General features: G+C 36.2%; 2 protein-coding genes across 2 annotated transcripts; one reads left to right on the top strand and one right to left on the bottom strand.

Annotated features, from left to right (window-relative positions):
* Positions 1-11,061: 11,061 nt before the first annotated feature.
* On the bottom strand, positions 11,062-13,842 carry LOC116015000. The gene is made up of 3 exons (XM_031254986.1): positions 13,607-13,842; positions 13,373-13,491; positions 11,062-11,508 (listed from the first exon to the last, which is right to left on the bottom strand). Exons 1-3 carry the CDS (start codon positions 13,753-13,755, stop codon positions 11,501-11,503), a joined length of 276 nt encoding a protein of 91 aa, XP_031110846.1. The 5' UTR covers positions 13,756-13,842; the 3' UTR covers positions 11,062-11,500.
* An 818-nt stretch (positions 13,843-14,660) lies between these two features.
* LOC116015963 lies at positions 14,661-17,011 on the top strand. The gene is made up of 3 exons (XM_031256130.1): positions 14,661-15,137; positions 15,369-15,563; positions 15,905-17,011. The coding sequence occupies exons 1-3, from the start codon at positions 14,661-14,663 to the stop codon at positions 17,009-17,011; spliced, it is 1,779 nt and encodes a 592-aa protein (XP_031111990.1).

Genomic DNA, 17,011 nt, shown 5'->3' with positions numbered 1-17,011 from the left:
TAATAATTTTTTTTTTTTTTTAAAGATGGCAGCCATGGCTGCCATCCTCTTTATTTATTTATTTTTAAAATTAGTTCCCCATGGCAGCCAGGGCCGTCGGAGTCGTTGAGAATCCATTCTCCGACAATGACTCTTCACTCTCCTGCATTACTATAGGAGGCGGCCGCTTTGTTGATATCGGTTTCAGAGGAGCCCGGATAGCGATTCCGGCGTAACCCATTTCTTGCCCTCCGACTCCTTACCAAGAGAAAAAGAACAAGCGAGCTTTTGAATATGAATTAAAGGGAAGGGAAGAAACACACTTGGGGCAATTAAAGAGTATTCTCAAAATTTTGATTTTGGGGGAATAAACCAAAAGGCCGGAAATGCAAAAACGGCTTTGAATGAGTGAGAGGGATAGACAGAGAGGAATGGCAAACCAAAAATGTGAGAGTTTAGGGGAAAAAAAATGAAGAAGAAGATGGACGGCCATGGCTGCCATCTTCTTCTTTTTAAAAAATTATATAAATTTATTTTTTATTATTTATTTGAAACAATTGCCACATCAACAACTTACCTGCTATTACAGGTAATTAACCTGTTGTTGGGTCTAAATGCTTGAAAATAACAAGTTGATAGGTTTAATTGCAACTTTTAAAAGTTCAAGGGCCTAATTGACTTTTTATATAAAGTTCATGGGTGTATCTGACCCTTTTCCCTTTTAAAAAATATATAAAATTCGTAAGAAATATCATGACAAAGACTAGTACAATTTCCTGAAAAAGTTGCTTGTTTTGCACTTGGTTCTTCATCTTGTTGTGTTGGGGTGGGGAAAAAGGCCCTGTTTGGTTAATAATCAGCCTATCAGCCAATTTTGGCTTATTTGGCCACTATTAGTTGTTTGGTTAATAATCTTTTTGTAACTCTAAAATGCTAATTCAAAAGGCTATTCAAAGCAGCCTTTTCAATTAACTTTTTGAGAAAAGAAATTATACCAAACAACTATCAGCTAACAGCTAATCTATCAAACAACTTTCTACAATCAGTTAATGTTATCAACAAATTATACTTTCTAACTCAAACAGTCAACCCAATTAGCTAACAGTCATTTACCAAACAGGGCCAAAGTAACAAGCTGGTGATAGGAACTATTGCGGGTGATAGTGTTGGCATTTTGGTTGTATATTCTTCAATCTTCAATCTTCTTCAGTATTTTTCAATTAGTGATGGCCTATCCTATCAAATCAGCTACTTTGAAGGAAGGAATTATTCATCAGTTATATTGGATTGGGTTGGGTTGTTTGGTGGAAATGGCTTAGTGCTTTTATTCAAAACCATATTCTATTTCCTTCCAGTTCACACAAGATAAAGACTTCATTTGCAGCATTTTCAACATTAATTCACCAAACAACATTAATACCCAATTTAGTTATTGATTATACTGTTTTTTTTTATTTAATTATAAACGTCTTTTTGTGCTTAATTAGGTCATTATTTTCAATAATTTTACCTAATTGAGTCATTTGTTAGGATAACTTGATAATTTTCTATTTACTAAGAGGGAGTGTTTGGTTGGATGGAAAACATTTTTCAAGGAAAAAGTTTTCTTAAAAGTTAAGGAAAATGGTGTTTTATGTTGTTTGGTTCATGGTGTTTTATGTTATGTCATCACACTACATGATAGTTGTCAATTATTCGGAGTATTATTTTTATTATCATTATCATTGTGTAGTGGTATTTTGGTCGTAATATTCATTATTACTTACCATTAAGCCTCAACCAATGAAATCAATATTTTCAATAATTTTTTCATCAACCAAATAACAGAATCAATCTTTCCTAGTAATATTTTTCCTTGGAATTTCAATTCCATTTCCTTCAAATATTTTCTGCGCGAACCAAATGGGTTGCAATATCCAATTTAGTGCTTGGTTATAGTGATTTTATCCAATTTAATAATTGATTATAGTAATTTTATCCCGTTTAGTCCTTGACTATATTAGTTTTTTTTTTTTACTTAACTATTGATTCTAATAATTAACAATTCAATTAGGTAAAATCATCAAAATCCAGAATTTAATTAAGCATAAAAAACATTTAGGACTAAATACTAAATTGGATATTAACTCATTTATAAATTTTGACATACATGACTATTGTTTTTTTTTTTTTTTTGAAATAACATGACTATTGTTTTATTTCTTCCTTTCTATGCTTAAACTTTTGCCATTTTCCAATAAAAGCTCCTGTTTTTAATTGGTCTTCACAAGAACGATTAAACATTTCTTAGGTTCTTCTTTTACATGATTATTCTTGTATTCATTATTTTATTTTGTTTTTAAAATTTTAATTTTATTTTTAACCTTATGATTTTACTGTATTTACTAATTTTATGAGTAATTAATTAACTTTTTATAAAGAGAATTTTTTTCTCTATAAAGAAAAAAAAAATGTTACTTTAAATAAAAAATTGACACAACATTCAACTACAATAGCACTCGAAGAAGGAAAAGGATTTCTTACGGCCCTATAACAATTCCAAATGCTCAAGTGAAAGAAGCAAAGGAAACTTTTGAAAAGAATGCACAGCTGAAGCAAAGTAATGCCCCTAAATTGGTGGCAAACTGCAGCTTTTAGAAAACACACTGCAAAGTCTTTCAATTCTTAATTTGTTGAGCTCTGGTTTAAACTTTAAAGGAAGGGAGAGCCTCTGTTTTATAACGGATGAAACATAGGATTTTTTCCTGAGACTAATAGCAGAGATGGGAAGAAAGACTTGAAACATCTATCCCAGTTGGGGAGAATTCTGTGATCTGCACTGCTTCTTAAACATGTGGATGAAGTTAGTTCCAGCAGCTGCAAAATGGAAATTCAGTTTCTCTTTCACTTCTTTCTAAATGATCGAATCGAGATTGAAAATGAAATTCCATTCTAACACTCCATCCAAGTCACTAAGAAGTACGTAGCATTAGCATTTTCAGTGAAAGAGTCTCATCCTCTTGTGTTAAATCAGCACAGTTCATTATATTTTCACAAATTCACCATTTAGAGTCCAATCCCACCAAGTCCCTTTTTTGCTTAAATGCCTGGCATCTTGTGGGAGATTCAATCCCTCCCTACATACTACCTCTTAACATATTCACCTCCTCACTCCCCAACCTAGCTTTGTTATGTTTTATTATTTTGAAATTTAGTGCATAATCCCACTATTTCTCTCAACCTAATAACCGTGTCCCATTCACTTCCATCTTTTATCTAATCTTATAATCTCATGCAATTCCAAGCTTATACCGTCATTACATCCAAAGGCCTCATTGGAGTATAATGCTTAAGTAGAAAAACATAGGATATTGCTATTAGATACATACTTTCAGACTTCCAGCAAATTCACTGTTGACTTCTGGCTGTTTGAAAGTTGACATGAATTTAGCTCAAATCAACAATTCGATCATTCTTTTCCTTGATTCCTGCAGTAAACCTTCACAACACCATACTGTGGAAGTGAAATAAATTCTCAGGTATGTACAGCCCCTTTATTGCATATATAAGAATTTAGTAATTGATTAATGATCCGTTATCCTGTTATGTTATATTGTGGATTTATTTATAAGATTAATTATTCCATATTTAAGGTTGTTCTCAGATCGAGTAACCTCTTCCATTATTGCCTTATAGAGATTTTGATGAGCTCATTAGTTTTTAGTTTTTCCTTGAGTTTGATTTATATTTGCTAGCTGTTGCTGTGAACAGCATGAAAGAGGAACTTTGAACAAAAGCAGCTGTGGGAGGACAAAATTTGCATTAAGGGAACCTATTCTCCTTTTATGAGGTAGCAACTCTATCATCCGATGATTCAATACCTTGTGGACAGCACAAGTAATGTTTGTTCCAACTTTTAACAGATTGCATGTCTTATATGAAGATGAATTAGCTGATAGTGGAATAGCACTTAAACATTGACTTTGATTTTCTACCTTAGTGTCAATGATGGACTGATCTTTATGGGGGTGTATTCAATCACGACTTTCATGAACTTTTAAATACTTTTATTAACTTTAAAAGTTTGGTGGTATTCAATTTAGACTTTTATAAACTCTTTAAAAGTCTACTTGTATTCAATTCAAACTTTTCAAAACTCTTTAAAAGTATATAGGTATTCGATTCAGACTTTTATAGAGTTATTAAAAGTCTACTGGTATTCAAAAAGTTACTGACTTTCACAAACTCTGTCAGAATAGGATTTCTATAGATTTTCTCTTCATTAATATAAATAGATGAAATCCAACCCTCCAACCCCAAACTTTTCAACATTCTCTACCGACTTTTTTTCCTCTATCTAAACTAGGCAAATTTTTCATCAATTTTAAGGTATGTTTCAAATCTTTCATAAATATTTTTTTTTATGTTCAATCAAATTTTTTGTTGCAAATTTTTTAATTTATAATTTTTAAATTTTATTTAATTAATATGTTTATAATTTTATATAATTGTATGTTTATTAATTATTAATTTATATATATATATATATATATTATTTGTATTAAGTTGAATTTTTTTAAGAGATTCTTTATTTATTTTATAGTAATTATAAATGGGAGATACTCATCAAGAAAAGAGTAAAAGTAAAAATAAAGTTAATGGAAATTATGCATTATGGCACCTCAGGAGAGTAACGAGTTATTACAACTCATGGTTGATGCCATAAAAAATGGATGGCGTGATAGTAGTGGAGGTTTAAGCAAGTTAACTGTGGAGAAGAGGAAATCAATGCCAATCAAAGATAATTGTACTAACATGATGAATATTTTAATCCGTACTTTTTTTTTGAAGCAAAATTTGTACTTTTTCATTCTAAACATTTTGATAATTATATTACTCAGCATTACTTGTTTCATTAGTTCAAGAGATATTTTTATTAGTTATATTTATAAAAATTGATTATATTTTCGTTATGAATAATATACTCTATTGTTGTGACATCAGTATTTATTTATTTATTTTTTTTACAATGCACTAATTTATAGATAATATATTAATAGAAGTTATGGAATGTTTGTGAGGGTGTATTCAATTTAGAGTTTTAATGACTTTTGTAAACTTTTTAATATGAAAAAAGTTTTTAAAAGTCTATAAATGTTTATACTATGGATATTTATAAACTCTTACAAAGTTTATAAAAATTTAAAAGATTCTAGGAAAGTTTACAAAAACTCTATAAAAGTAAATTAAAATCCATCACTTTAAAAGTATTTAAAAGTTCATGAAAGTAATACACCCTGTAATTGTCCAGTGAGTCATGCCTAGTGGTTGGTTTCCTTCTGCTGCGTTTTTGGGTGAGTTAGTCTGTCCAAACAAGTTCACAATTAAGAATTGATTGATTGAAATTTTGCCGCGTCTATTCCTATTGACTGACTAATTGGGTATCTAACAGCTTAGAGTTGATGGGGTACGTACCCGTATGCATTGTGCTTTTGTGGAGCATGGAAAATCACTTATTCTTCGTGAAAGCTGCTGTAGAGAAACCTTATTCTGTAACTTATTTCTCTCCCTCTGGGTGGCCCTAATGTTCTCTAACAATCTAAGGCACCCACTTATTCATTCAACACTTTCCATTGTACTGTAGGGTGTGTTTGTTTGCATTTCAGCCATAATAATTAGGCTGTAAGGATTTATTCAGTTAAAATTTGTATAACAGAGTGCGATGAATGAACTTTGCTTTTGTTTTAGTTTTGGTTTTAAACTTTTAATTGCATTTATGTCTCCATTCCATTTTTCAGTTGAGAGTTTGTACTTGCTTAACTTTGAAGTTTGCTTCTAACATTTATCTCTTGTTGGTCTAATTAATTTCTGCAGAAAGGATTACCTATTGATTCTGCTGCATATAGTCATCCAATCATCATCAGTGAAAGGCTTCCGGTTATTCTGCAGAGAACTGAAGAAATCAATATTTCAGATACCATGTAAGCTATGATATGTAGTCTAAGTGGTTGTGCAATGAACAATCTAAGGAATTCACACAAGTGATATAATTTTCTTATCCTGTTATTGTCTATTCAGTGCCTGCGCATAATGTAATGTCCTTTCTGATTTTATATGTTCATCTCTGTTAAGAGCCCACATTGAAAATATAAGAGAGAACATTTAAGTTTATAAGGTCATGAGTTAGACTAGCTAATTGGTTGGAATAAATCTTTTAGTGTGGTTTGTGTTAGGATCGATATGGGTTCACAACACCTAATTACAAATAGCAGAATAAATCATACACACAATAAGCCAACTTTATCTTCTTCTTTTTTGCGCCGGCTTGATCATATAAATCCGGTAGACTTCGGAGTAAAATTTCAGTACGTTCATTCACTTCTATTTTATAACTCAACGTTGAGAGTTGTGAAAATAGAGTGTTGAGAGTGTTGATGTGCTCAGTTACTGAGAATGTCTCCATCATCCTGAGAGTGTATAGCTTCCTCTTCAAGAAGATCTTGTTGTGTAGTGATTTGGCCTCATACAACTTTATGAGAGTATCCCATATCTCTTTTGCTGTATGTACCTTTTTCTGCCACACTTGACAGTACTTCATCAGCAAGTGCTAAGTGATCGAAGATTGGCAATAGCATTGCCATCCATTTCTGTCCACTTGGCATCGTCAGTGAAATCGCCTGGTCTTTCTCCAATTACTTCTATGCAGTTATCTTTCATGAGAACTGCTTTCATTCTCATTTTCCATAATGAGAAATTGTTCCCATTGAACTTTTCAATCTCATACTTTGATGCCATTGTAAGTGGTGTTCTTGAATCAAATCATGAACAATATATCTATGAACCAACCTGGGGCTTTGATACCACTTGTTAGGATCGATATGGGTTCACAACACCTAATTACAATAGCAACTTGGGTTGGAAATAATGAGAATATTTCTAGTGTAATATTTAGAATAAATCATACACACAATAAGGCAATTTGAAGAAGCATTTTCTGTATTGGCAAAAGGATATTACAACAGGAGTTACAAATATAACTCTCTATCTCTCTCTAAAGATACTTTGCTATGCTACAAATTTCTATCTGAGATGGGATGATTTACAATGAAGATGGGTTGCCTATTTATAGCAAACCCAAGTGAATATTAGCATTAGATTTGTACCTAGAATTGTGTGCATTGAGATTTACAATTCCTGCAAACATTTAATGCAAATCTACTTCCTGACACAATTCTTTAATTCCTTAGCTTAAGCCTTAGCCCTTAGCTAAAACCTTGGCTCCATACCTTAGCTAATTTTCACATGTGACTTTATTCTTTACAGTTTGGCCCATGTAGATAATAACCCAATTGAGTGGTTTTGCCCAATTTTAGTTTCTAACATGGTACGGTATTGGTGGCGTCCAAGCTTTTCTTTCTGGGTTGGCCCATGCGGATAAAAGCTTAGTTGAGTGCATCCATAAATTTCATTGACAAATTTCTTCCTTTGATAATGCGATCTCAATGTGTGGACCAATGTTGTAAAAATCGGCCTAGGCGCTAGGTGTCCATAGGATGATGGGAAAAATGGGAAATTGGCCTTCTATGCGGTTGGCTAACTAGGCGGCCATTATTATTATTATTTAATTTTGTTTGTTTTGGTTGTATGTGTTATGGTTGGAGTATTATTTGTTTTTAGAGTATTATGTGCTATTAAACCTTTATATTTTATGGGAAGAATACTTGCTAGAAGTCTAAAAACCAGGATGCCATTTGCAAAAAAGAGAAAAAAAAAAGTTTTACAGCAGCCATCTTTGAAACGCTTAACAGAATGAATGATGAAAGAGTCAGTATGGGCAATTGGGCACATATATGCTTTACATATGAAATGCACAATTTACATTTGTGATATATAACTAAAGTCTTAACGCATTAGCTACTGTTAAACGTTAATAGTCAGCTTTTGAACTTGATAGCACTCTGCATTTCCTCACATATTTTAAAAGAGAATTTAGTAATTAAGTAGATGGGTAGAAGTATGCAGGAACGTGTGAAATGCCAAAGAAGTTTGGTCTTTAGTGGGCTTGTATGTGGAATCTGCTAAAATTGATGAAGCACTGATTTCATGAGTGATGTGAACCACCACCGCACAAAGAGAAAAGGGGTTTGAGGGTTTGAAGTTTGAAATAGTAGTTGCAATTTGATCACAAAAATTGCAATTGAATGAGGTTGTGCCCAGGCTTGGCAGAGGATTAGGATGCTTGATAAGTGTTTTAGGTTATCAGCAATACAAAATAGACACTGCATTTAGGCTTTACTACCTAGTACAAAAGCTAGCTTAAAACATTTAAAGTTGTCCTTGGCATTCTAAGATTTTTTTTGCTTCTCTTAAAAGTAAGTGGAATTTCAGGTTGAAGTTCCGTGGACTGCAGTAGAAGGTAAGTAGATGAGATGGATGAAGAGAATAGTATGTAATAGTTACATACATGCAGGCTTACAGCTTCAGATTTAGGTGAAGCTTATATGGATTTGATGAGTGGTGTTGTGGATTGAACCAAAAACTTCCTGGCCGGCCACATTGAGTCTGTCCATTGGATCAGGCGGCAGCGCTGACATAGAGAAGCTTGTAGTATTAGCCTTGCGGTTGTTATACTTGTACCCTTAAGCTTGCTTGGTTTATGCTGAACTGAATGAGGCATAACACCCAAAGATCTGAACATAGGAGGATTATGGAATGGCATTGTCATCATCCTCCCAGACTTGAACAATGCACCTCTTTCCCTCTTGTGAGCATTCTGGTGCCCACCTAATGCTTGTGAGCTGTAAAACTTTCACATACAGAAATTACATGAAAATACCTTATTAATTAGGACTTGAAGAAGAAGAAGAAGAAGGCGGGGGCACACCTTCACCTTCACCTTCACCTTCTCCCAGGCCTAAACTCAACCATTCTCCTACTGACCCCTCATCACTTCTCATTCTGCTGGAAATTTCCTTTAATTTTCCTCCTTAATTTTCAATAGAGGGAGGAGGGAGATGAGAGGACCTTAGCTTGGGATATGATAATCCCTAGGCCTTTAACTTTGCTCAAGATAAGAGAGCAAAAGAATAAGAATGATATCTAGTTGGAGGAATTGAAATGTTGACTTAAATATATCTCTCTCTCTCTCATCACCTAATGACTGACTGTGCTTGGTGTTTGAGGGGACAATGCTTATGTCATTTTTCACTCTCATACTTGGATTCCCCACTTATAGTAGCATTTTCTATTCACTTTTAATTTGGAGTGAAAAGAATAGACAGGTTGAAATATTAGTATGATTCTACTCTATACTTTAATCATAATGCATGCAACAGTTTGTATATATTTCCTTTCATAGACATAGTTGCATCTCTTTGTACAGTGCATCTTCATGATTAGAGTTTGGCCCATTACAAGTTTATGGCATTTGAATGGATGAATATTGACTGTTTTTTTTTTTTTTTTTTGGGGTACGGTGAAGTTCATCTTTATATGATTTGAAATTTAGCAGGCAAGGGCCGGGAATAGCCACCTCTCTCAGAAGAACAAAGGTAACACAGTCTTGTGTGCTGACTCAACAACTCCACCTCTTTTTAATTACTCTACTGAGATTGGCAAATCATTTTTCCTGTGTACTCTATCATATTTTCCCCATGGTTGGTTTGAACTGTGAAGTTCATAACCTTTCATATCAAGTAGGTATGAACAATGAATGAAGTATAATAAAATAAGAAAGATTTGTTAGTTTCCTTTTTGAAAGAATGAGTGATTGATAAGCTTCAGTGAAGAATGTATATGTTGGAATGCGTGGTGGCAGGGAGCGCAAATTATATTGTGGACCATGATCATGGCTGATACTGCAGTTGTGTTGAAAGGAAATTGCAGTTGCGCGGAACAGAGACCGTTCATCCGTTCAACACAACTGCAGTTCCAAACGGATGACATGGCCTATGTTCCGCGCAACTGCAGTTCCCTTTCAACACAACTGGAGTATCTGTTCAACACAACTGCAGTATCAGCCATGATCCATGGTCCACGGTATAACGACTGGGCAGGCAGGCAGGCAGTTTCTTCTGAATTCAAGTGGTGGGGTGATGAAAATAACATGACTATCTATGTGGTTGGGCCTGGGGCTTCACTGCATTATATTCTTGCCTTGTGGTGGCTGGGTGGCAGTGTATTTGAACAGCATAAGTGCATCAGCAGCCTTTGTACTCATTCTAAGTCTTTGACCTCCATGTTCATGTTTCTGATATTTGTTCGACAAGGTTTTGAAGCTGTGAATATTAATTAAGCTGCAGATCGATACTGTCATACTACACAAATTATTCCATAGTGATGTTGTTTGCCTGCATCAAACTACAAAACTTAATAACAAAAGGAGGTATAAATCATGGGACAGGTGAAAGGGGCATCAAAAGAAAAAAGCCAAGTGGTTTGTGTTCATTGGACCTTTCATTTCATGGGATGGCTTTACATATGACTATCCACACAATATGGACATTGGACAGCTTGCAAGTGGCTACTAAATCATTTGTCCCAGAGGAAGGAACACTTCCATCACCTTATTCCCCTCTTATATCTATCTATTCTTACTCCATGCAATATCATTGATTTATTATTTAACTTTCAATAGTTTGGGCACTTGGTTCTCCTTTATAAAGATTCTACTTTTTACAATTACATAAAATCTTAATCTTATAAAGTGTTTTGGAGTTGCTGAGTGGGTAGAGCATAATCTTGTCTAGATGTATGGGTGAAACATAATTCTTATTTGAATCAGACCCTTTTTTATCGAGTTCACCGTACAAGATTTTCTTAGATTAGTTTAGTTTTTTTTTAATGTGATTTGCGAATATAATTTATTTAATACACAACATCAAATAATAGATATAGATTTCCCTTGTCACAAAAAAAAAAAAAACAAGAAGTCATAATTTTGTGTAATTTAATTTTTCTGTTCAGCACCATGTCTTTTTCCTAACAGCTAATTAATAAGTAGATGGATGTACCTTCTTAATTGCTACTTATGAGAGAAATGGGGCATAAGTTTGGTATGTTTCAATTCAAGCGCATAATAGGTAAAAGACAGGCATATCAGTATGAGATTCAACCAGATTTCCATGAACTCAATAAGCCTATTACTTATTGCACTCCAGGGTCCTGTTGAAAGCAACTCCACAATTTGGAGCAACATAAAGACATAAATCAAATGAACCCTTAATGTTCAACATCAACATGTGACACCAGAACTGCTGAATGGGTAAAATCCAAATTGGGAACATTATGGGCATAACTCCAGATTATAAGTCAAGAAGGAATGTCCATAGATCTAAAAGCATTTGTCCACAATCATAGCTCAAACTTCATCCATAAAATGACAACGATCTGAGAAAGAATGTTAGTCTCTACTTGGAAACATAGTATATGTTGTAGTACTATTATTTTCTGCATCCAAAAGCATAGTCCAATAAGATGTAGTAAGCAACGGGCAAGGCAAGCCCAAAGCTCTAGCACCTCATTTCCCCACAAGAAAAGTTGCTCAAGTACCTGCAAGGATACAAATGCATGTTGAATGTAACTGCAAGAAAGCATATACAGGCAACTCTTCATATTGCAAGTCCAAGTTTGAAGATATAGAATTCATTGATCACACGAGTCCATAGAGAAAATACTCAGGGTGTGTTTGGTTCATAGGTTTAGGGAATGAGAATCAAAGTCATTGTTATTGTTTGGTTGACAGGTTTCTAGAACACTACTATGAGATTTGATTACCCCTTAATTAGAAAACCCATTCCCTAATAAAATAAGGATTTCATTCCATTATTCCCCCTCTTAATTGGTAATTTGATTTTTAAGTTTGGATTAGTGCTTTTAGATTTTTGTTTTTATTTATTTTTGTTCATATTGGTGCTTTGGATGTCTTTATATTAGAATAAATTGTCTTGATTTTTTGTTCTTGTATTTTTAAAACCTTTATTTCCATTATAAGATCATACATAACCAAAAAGCAATATTGGTAATCATTCCAATTCCACCCTACTACCAAACATGCAAAATACTTTCACCAAAATCCATTACCATTACCAAGTATTTGATTCCCATTCCGATTCCCATGTGCGAACCAAACACACCCTCACTCTCTATCAGTAAGAATAGGTCACACTAAAAATAACTAAGAAATTCAGCATCATGGTCAGTAGTTAATATGCACAATTTTTCCCTTTTTACCCCTCTAATCAGTAATTTGTATGAAAAATTTTATTTTAGGATCTTTAACAATAAAATCTGATCTTCAAATCCATTTAAAGATGGATCACAGTCAACAAAGTGCGTTTCACTCTACTTTTATTCTGAGACTTAAGCAGTCCGATCACACTAGATACTACTCCCAACTGCAAAAGACAGTTATTTAAAAGTTCAAAGCTAGCAGGATTGTTATCATTCTCAACTAGCACACATCTAATATACTTGTCTAAGGAAGTTGTAAGCTATTGCAACTGTCAGATAAAAATTGAGACAGAATTAACCATATATGCAAATTTTGAACCTTTGAGAGAGTTAAAATGAATTGTTTTGGCATTCAAGCTTCTTTTATCATACTCCAACAACAATAAGATTGTCCCTCTAATTTGTTATCTTAAGTGCTGTTACCCAGACAGAGCAAAAAAAAAAAAATATACAACATCTCAACCTGTGCACCCACTTTTTGTGAAAGTTAAATGGGTAAGATGCAGAGTGCTCAGCTTGCAATTTGCAAATAGAAATGAGCTACTAAAATATCCAAGATCTCAACACATGACCTGCCATGTGCCAAGATGCAGAGGACTTGATCCTATTTGAATTTCATCAAGCTAGTAAAAATAATCATGTACTTAATTGACTTGAAACAGATACGTAATTTATAGAGATCCATGGCAATTGGCATGGGTATATAATAAATGTGAGGCAGCTGTATAGATCATGCAAAAAGTAAAAATTTGTAAAAGTAATCTTCCATTCCATTGGTTAGACATTGATAGCAAAGAACACATGTATATTATGCCAGCAAGAGAGAGAACAAAAGCAGAAACCTATAATGCAGCATCACAGTCCGCCTTTGGATGTTTGAAAGCGCTGCTGTCATCACCCATCCTCTCCACTCCACCCTATCAATCCCAATGATCCCAATTCCTTCTTATCAACCAAAATACAAAAGCTCCAAACATCCAACTACACAACCCCCACCCCAGAAGGAAAAGAGTCCATAGTTCCATTTATGCAGTGTTAATCAGAATTATTTTTTCAATAGTTAGAAAGCCGTATCCATTTTAAAAAATCAGCATATTGACATAGAATCCATTGCCTATCCTAAAAACAGAATAAGACTCACAAAGAAACTACTAGCGATCCTGACAAGTACGGCGAAAGGTACCGTGAGACAGCTCGCAACAAGCACGCACGTCAACCTTCAAATGCGACGTCAACCGAGATCCCGCCGCCATGCTATGCAGCGGCATCAATGACTGCGCGGCCGCTAGTCCTCCCAATGTCCTGATAATCAAAGGTAAAAAAAAATAAAAAATAAAAAAACATAGAAATGAATCGCGAAATGTAAAAGTTAGATTCTGCTCTACTTCAATATAAGAGATTAGAAGAGTGAGTGGACCTGGGGTCAGTGAAGGAAAAGCGGCGGGATTGAGCACGCGAGGCGGTAATTGGTGGCGGACGGAGGCGAGCGAGTGGTGGAGAAGAGCGGGAGGTGGAGGTCCGGACAGTGGAGAGCAGTGATCTGGAAAGCGAGCCACGCCAAGCCATAGCTGTTGCGAAATCAACTCTATCCTGTCTTGATTCCTTCAACACGGTATTCTGACTGAGAGGCGAGGGTTTTAGCCTTTAGACTTGGGCTTAAGGTCATCTGGTGTAGCGCAAGAGCAGGGGTCGTTTGTGAAGCCTTGCTCATTTTTTTTTTTTGAAAACTGCTCAATTTTGATTTTTGATCTCCCACTAGGCTCTAGTTCGCCAAAATTCATCAGAAATAACTTGTAACTTTATTTTTTTAAATCTAAAGAAATTTTAGAGTAATATATGAATTCAACAAAATAAATTAACTTCATGTCATCACTATGTGTCAATTTATGTGTATTTTAATTTCATTTATTTTTTGTTGTAAATTTAGATTTAAAATTAACTTTTTTTTCGCATCATTGTCAAAATTAAAGGGTAAAGAAAAAAAAAAAACTACTAAATCATTGGTGGCATCTTTGTCCTTTGATAAGGACACAAGCAAGGTTGACCCTAGTCAAGGTGACCACACAAGGCTCTCAATATTTGGGTATTTGGTCCTAACCAGGACAACTGAATAACTTACCAAACTTTTTTATTTTCATAACTAATTAAAGTAAATGATATAACCAACAAAAAAATCAACCATCGATTTTAGTCGATTATATCGATTACTGAAAAACATAACAAAAACACACTATTCTAAAATTTACAAAATTCCAAATAAAACATAAATAAAGAAATACACTTGAAAAGTCTAAATATAACAATCCACAAAACCACAAGTTCAAATTGAACTAAAATTCTACTAACATAAAAAACAATTAAAAAAACTTCATCACTTTAATGTTTAAAGTCTAAACACAATACAAAGTCAAAAGTGCGGAAGGAAATTAATAGTAAGTCTCCAAATATCAAATGAGTGAAAATTTGCGAGGATGTGTGTGGAAGTGGATATCACACAACCGCTCATATCTCGATTCACCCTAGAAGAGAAGGTTTGGCTTGTTGCTTATGAGGGGATGCACTTGGTCTGTTTCTCATGCGGACTTTACGGGCATAGGCAAGACTGTTGTCCTACGGTGCCACAAAAGGATCCAGAAGAGGCTGATCATGAGGGAAACGAACAGGGGCGGGATTTGATGGGTCAACAGTCAGCGCGTGCTCCGACTACAATGGGGACCGGGGGTATTACTGCTAGACCCTATGGCCCTTGGATGATAGCCCAAAGAAGGGAGAGGCGACAGAATGGGAAACCGGCGGGGCAAGGTCGACAAGTTGCGGCGGGAGGGTCAACAAGACAACTCGGGAGTACTGACGGAGGTTTGCGTGCTGGTGGTTCACGGTTTGCTCCCCTGGGGAATGACAATGGTTCCGCTGATCATGCTGAGGAGGAGCTACGAGCTGATGCTGCTGTAGGTAATGAAGAGCACTCGGGCAGCCAAATCTCACCATAGGCTGAAAACAGAGGAAGGCCAAGGAGGGCTAATGTCATAGTTAGTGAGAAGCAAATAGCAAACGATAACTCGAGTGGGGATTTAGCGCAACCAGCCGTGAAGGAGAGTACTCCAGATAGCACACCATCGAGTTCGATGGCCCGTCGTGCGGCTGAAGAAGATGAACACGTTGTCATTCGGGGTGAATAGGGAGGGAAGGTTGTTAGTTCGACCAGAGTTTCCACCGAGAGAACTCCAAAGGAAATTCCTGTAGATTCTATGACGCTAATCCCGGAGCACCATGGTGACCCTCCAGTGCGGCATGATGACGAGGGGGATGTGGTGATGGAAATTGAGGAGCAGCAGGCGACTTCGTTGGCGGAGGCAGGGCTGGGTGGCCCTCCCGTTGGCGTTTGATTTTTTTTTTTGTTTTCCCGTGTTTTGTGCTTGGTCTCCTTTGTTTGTGTTTGTTTATGAATTACATTACCTGGAATTGTCAAGGCGCGGGTTGTCGTGAATTCATCCATGTCCTTAAGAATCTTATTCAAACCCATAAGCCTGTCTTACTGGGTCTCGTGGAACTGAAAGTTTCGAGTTCTCAAGCCAACGTCATCTGCACGAAACTGGGTTTCTCGGACTAGGTCCGGGTAGAGGCCGTTGGCTTTAGTGGCGGCATATGGGTCTTTTGGAATAATTCTGTTCATGTCTCGGTGGAGTTTACTCACCCTCAATTTGTTTTGCTATAGGTTACGGAGGAGGGACAGGAGCCGTGGTTCTACTCGGTTGTTTATGGTAGTCCTTCGCACCATTTACGTAGGAGGCTTTGGGCGGAGCTTTCTCTTTCTAAGTTGGGTTTCGCAGGGCCTTGGATGTTGGCGGTTGATTTCAATGCGGTTGTTTGCCAAGAGGAAACTTCGAATTATAGCTCGTTGACTGTGCAACGAAGCTCGGATTTTGTGAGCTGGATTCATGATGAAGGTCTTATTGATTTGGGGTTTAGTGGACCGAGGCTGACTTGGATTAAAGGGAATTCTTCTGTGACTGCTAAGGGTGCCCGTTTGGATAGGGCTCTGTGTAATATTGAATGGCGCCAACGTTTTCCCAATGCTAGTGTCGTTCATCTCCCGAGAATTTCGTCCGACCATGCTCCTATTTTGATTCGGAGGGAGGACGTGATTTCTAACCGGGTCAGACCTTCCTTTAAGTTTCAAGCGACATGGTTTACCGACAAAGGTTTTTCTGAAGTGGTGGAGAACACGTGGCGGAGAAATTGCTCTCTCCATTACAACATCACCAGGATGACGGCTACTTTAGATCGCTGGAACAGAGACATTTTCGGCAACATTCTTCGTCGGAAAAGGTCCTTGCTAGCACGTTTGCATGGGGTGCAACGTCGTATTGCCTCTGGTTTTCACGCTGGTCTTTCGGAACTGGAGAAAAAGTTGGCGGAGAAATATCATGAGGTCCTCTACCAGGAGGAACTCCTTTGGTTCCAACGATCCCGGGAGGAGTGGATTGTTTCCGGAGACCGGAACACTGCTTATTATCATGCTGTGACTACTATCCAGAATTCCCAAAATTCGATCGCGAGCTTGCGCGATGGAACAGGGGACTGGATTATGGATGGGAATAATCTTAAGGACCATGTCCGCAACTTCTATATGACTTTGTTCGCTGCGGAGGCGAGTGTTTATCCATATCACCGTTTAGATGGCGCCTACCCACGTCTTATACCGGAGGAGTGGAGTGATTTTAACAAAGATGTTTCTATGGCAGAAGTTCACAATGCTCTTACGAGCATGGCACCGTTTAAGGCCCCTGGGCCCGATGGCTTCCATGCGGCGTTCTATTAG

The sequence above is a fragment of the Ipomoea triloba genome, chromosome 4 (assembly GCF_003576645.1).
Source record: "Ipomoea triloba cultivar NCNSP0323 chromosome 4, ASM357664v1".
NCBI classification, from domain to species: Eukaryota; Viridiplantae; Streptophyta; class Magnoliopsida; order Solanales; family Convolvulaceae; genus Ipomoea; species Ipomoea triloba.
Note: the sequence above shows the minus strand (reverse complement) of the source record. Positions and strands in the feature narration are given on the sequence as shown.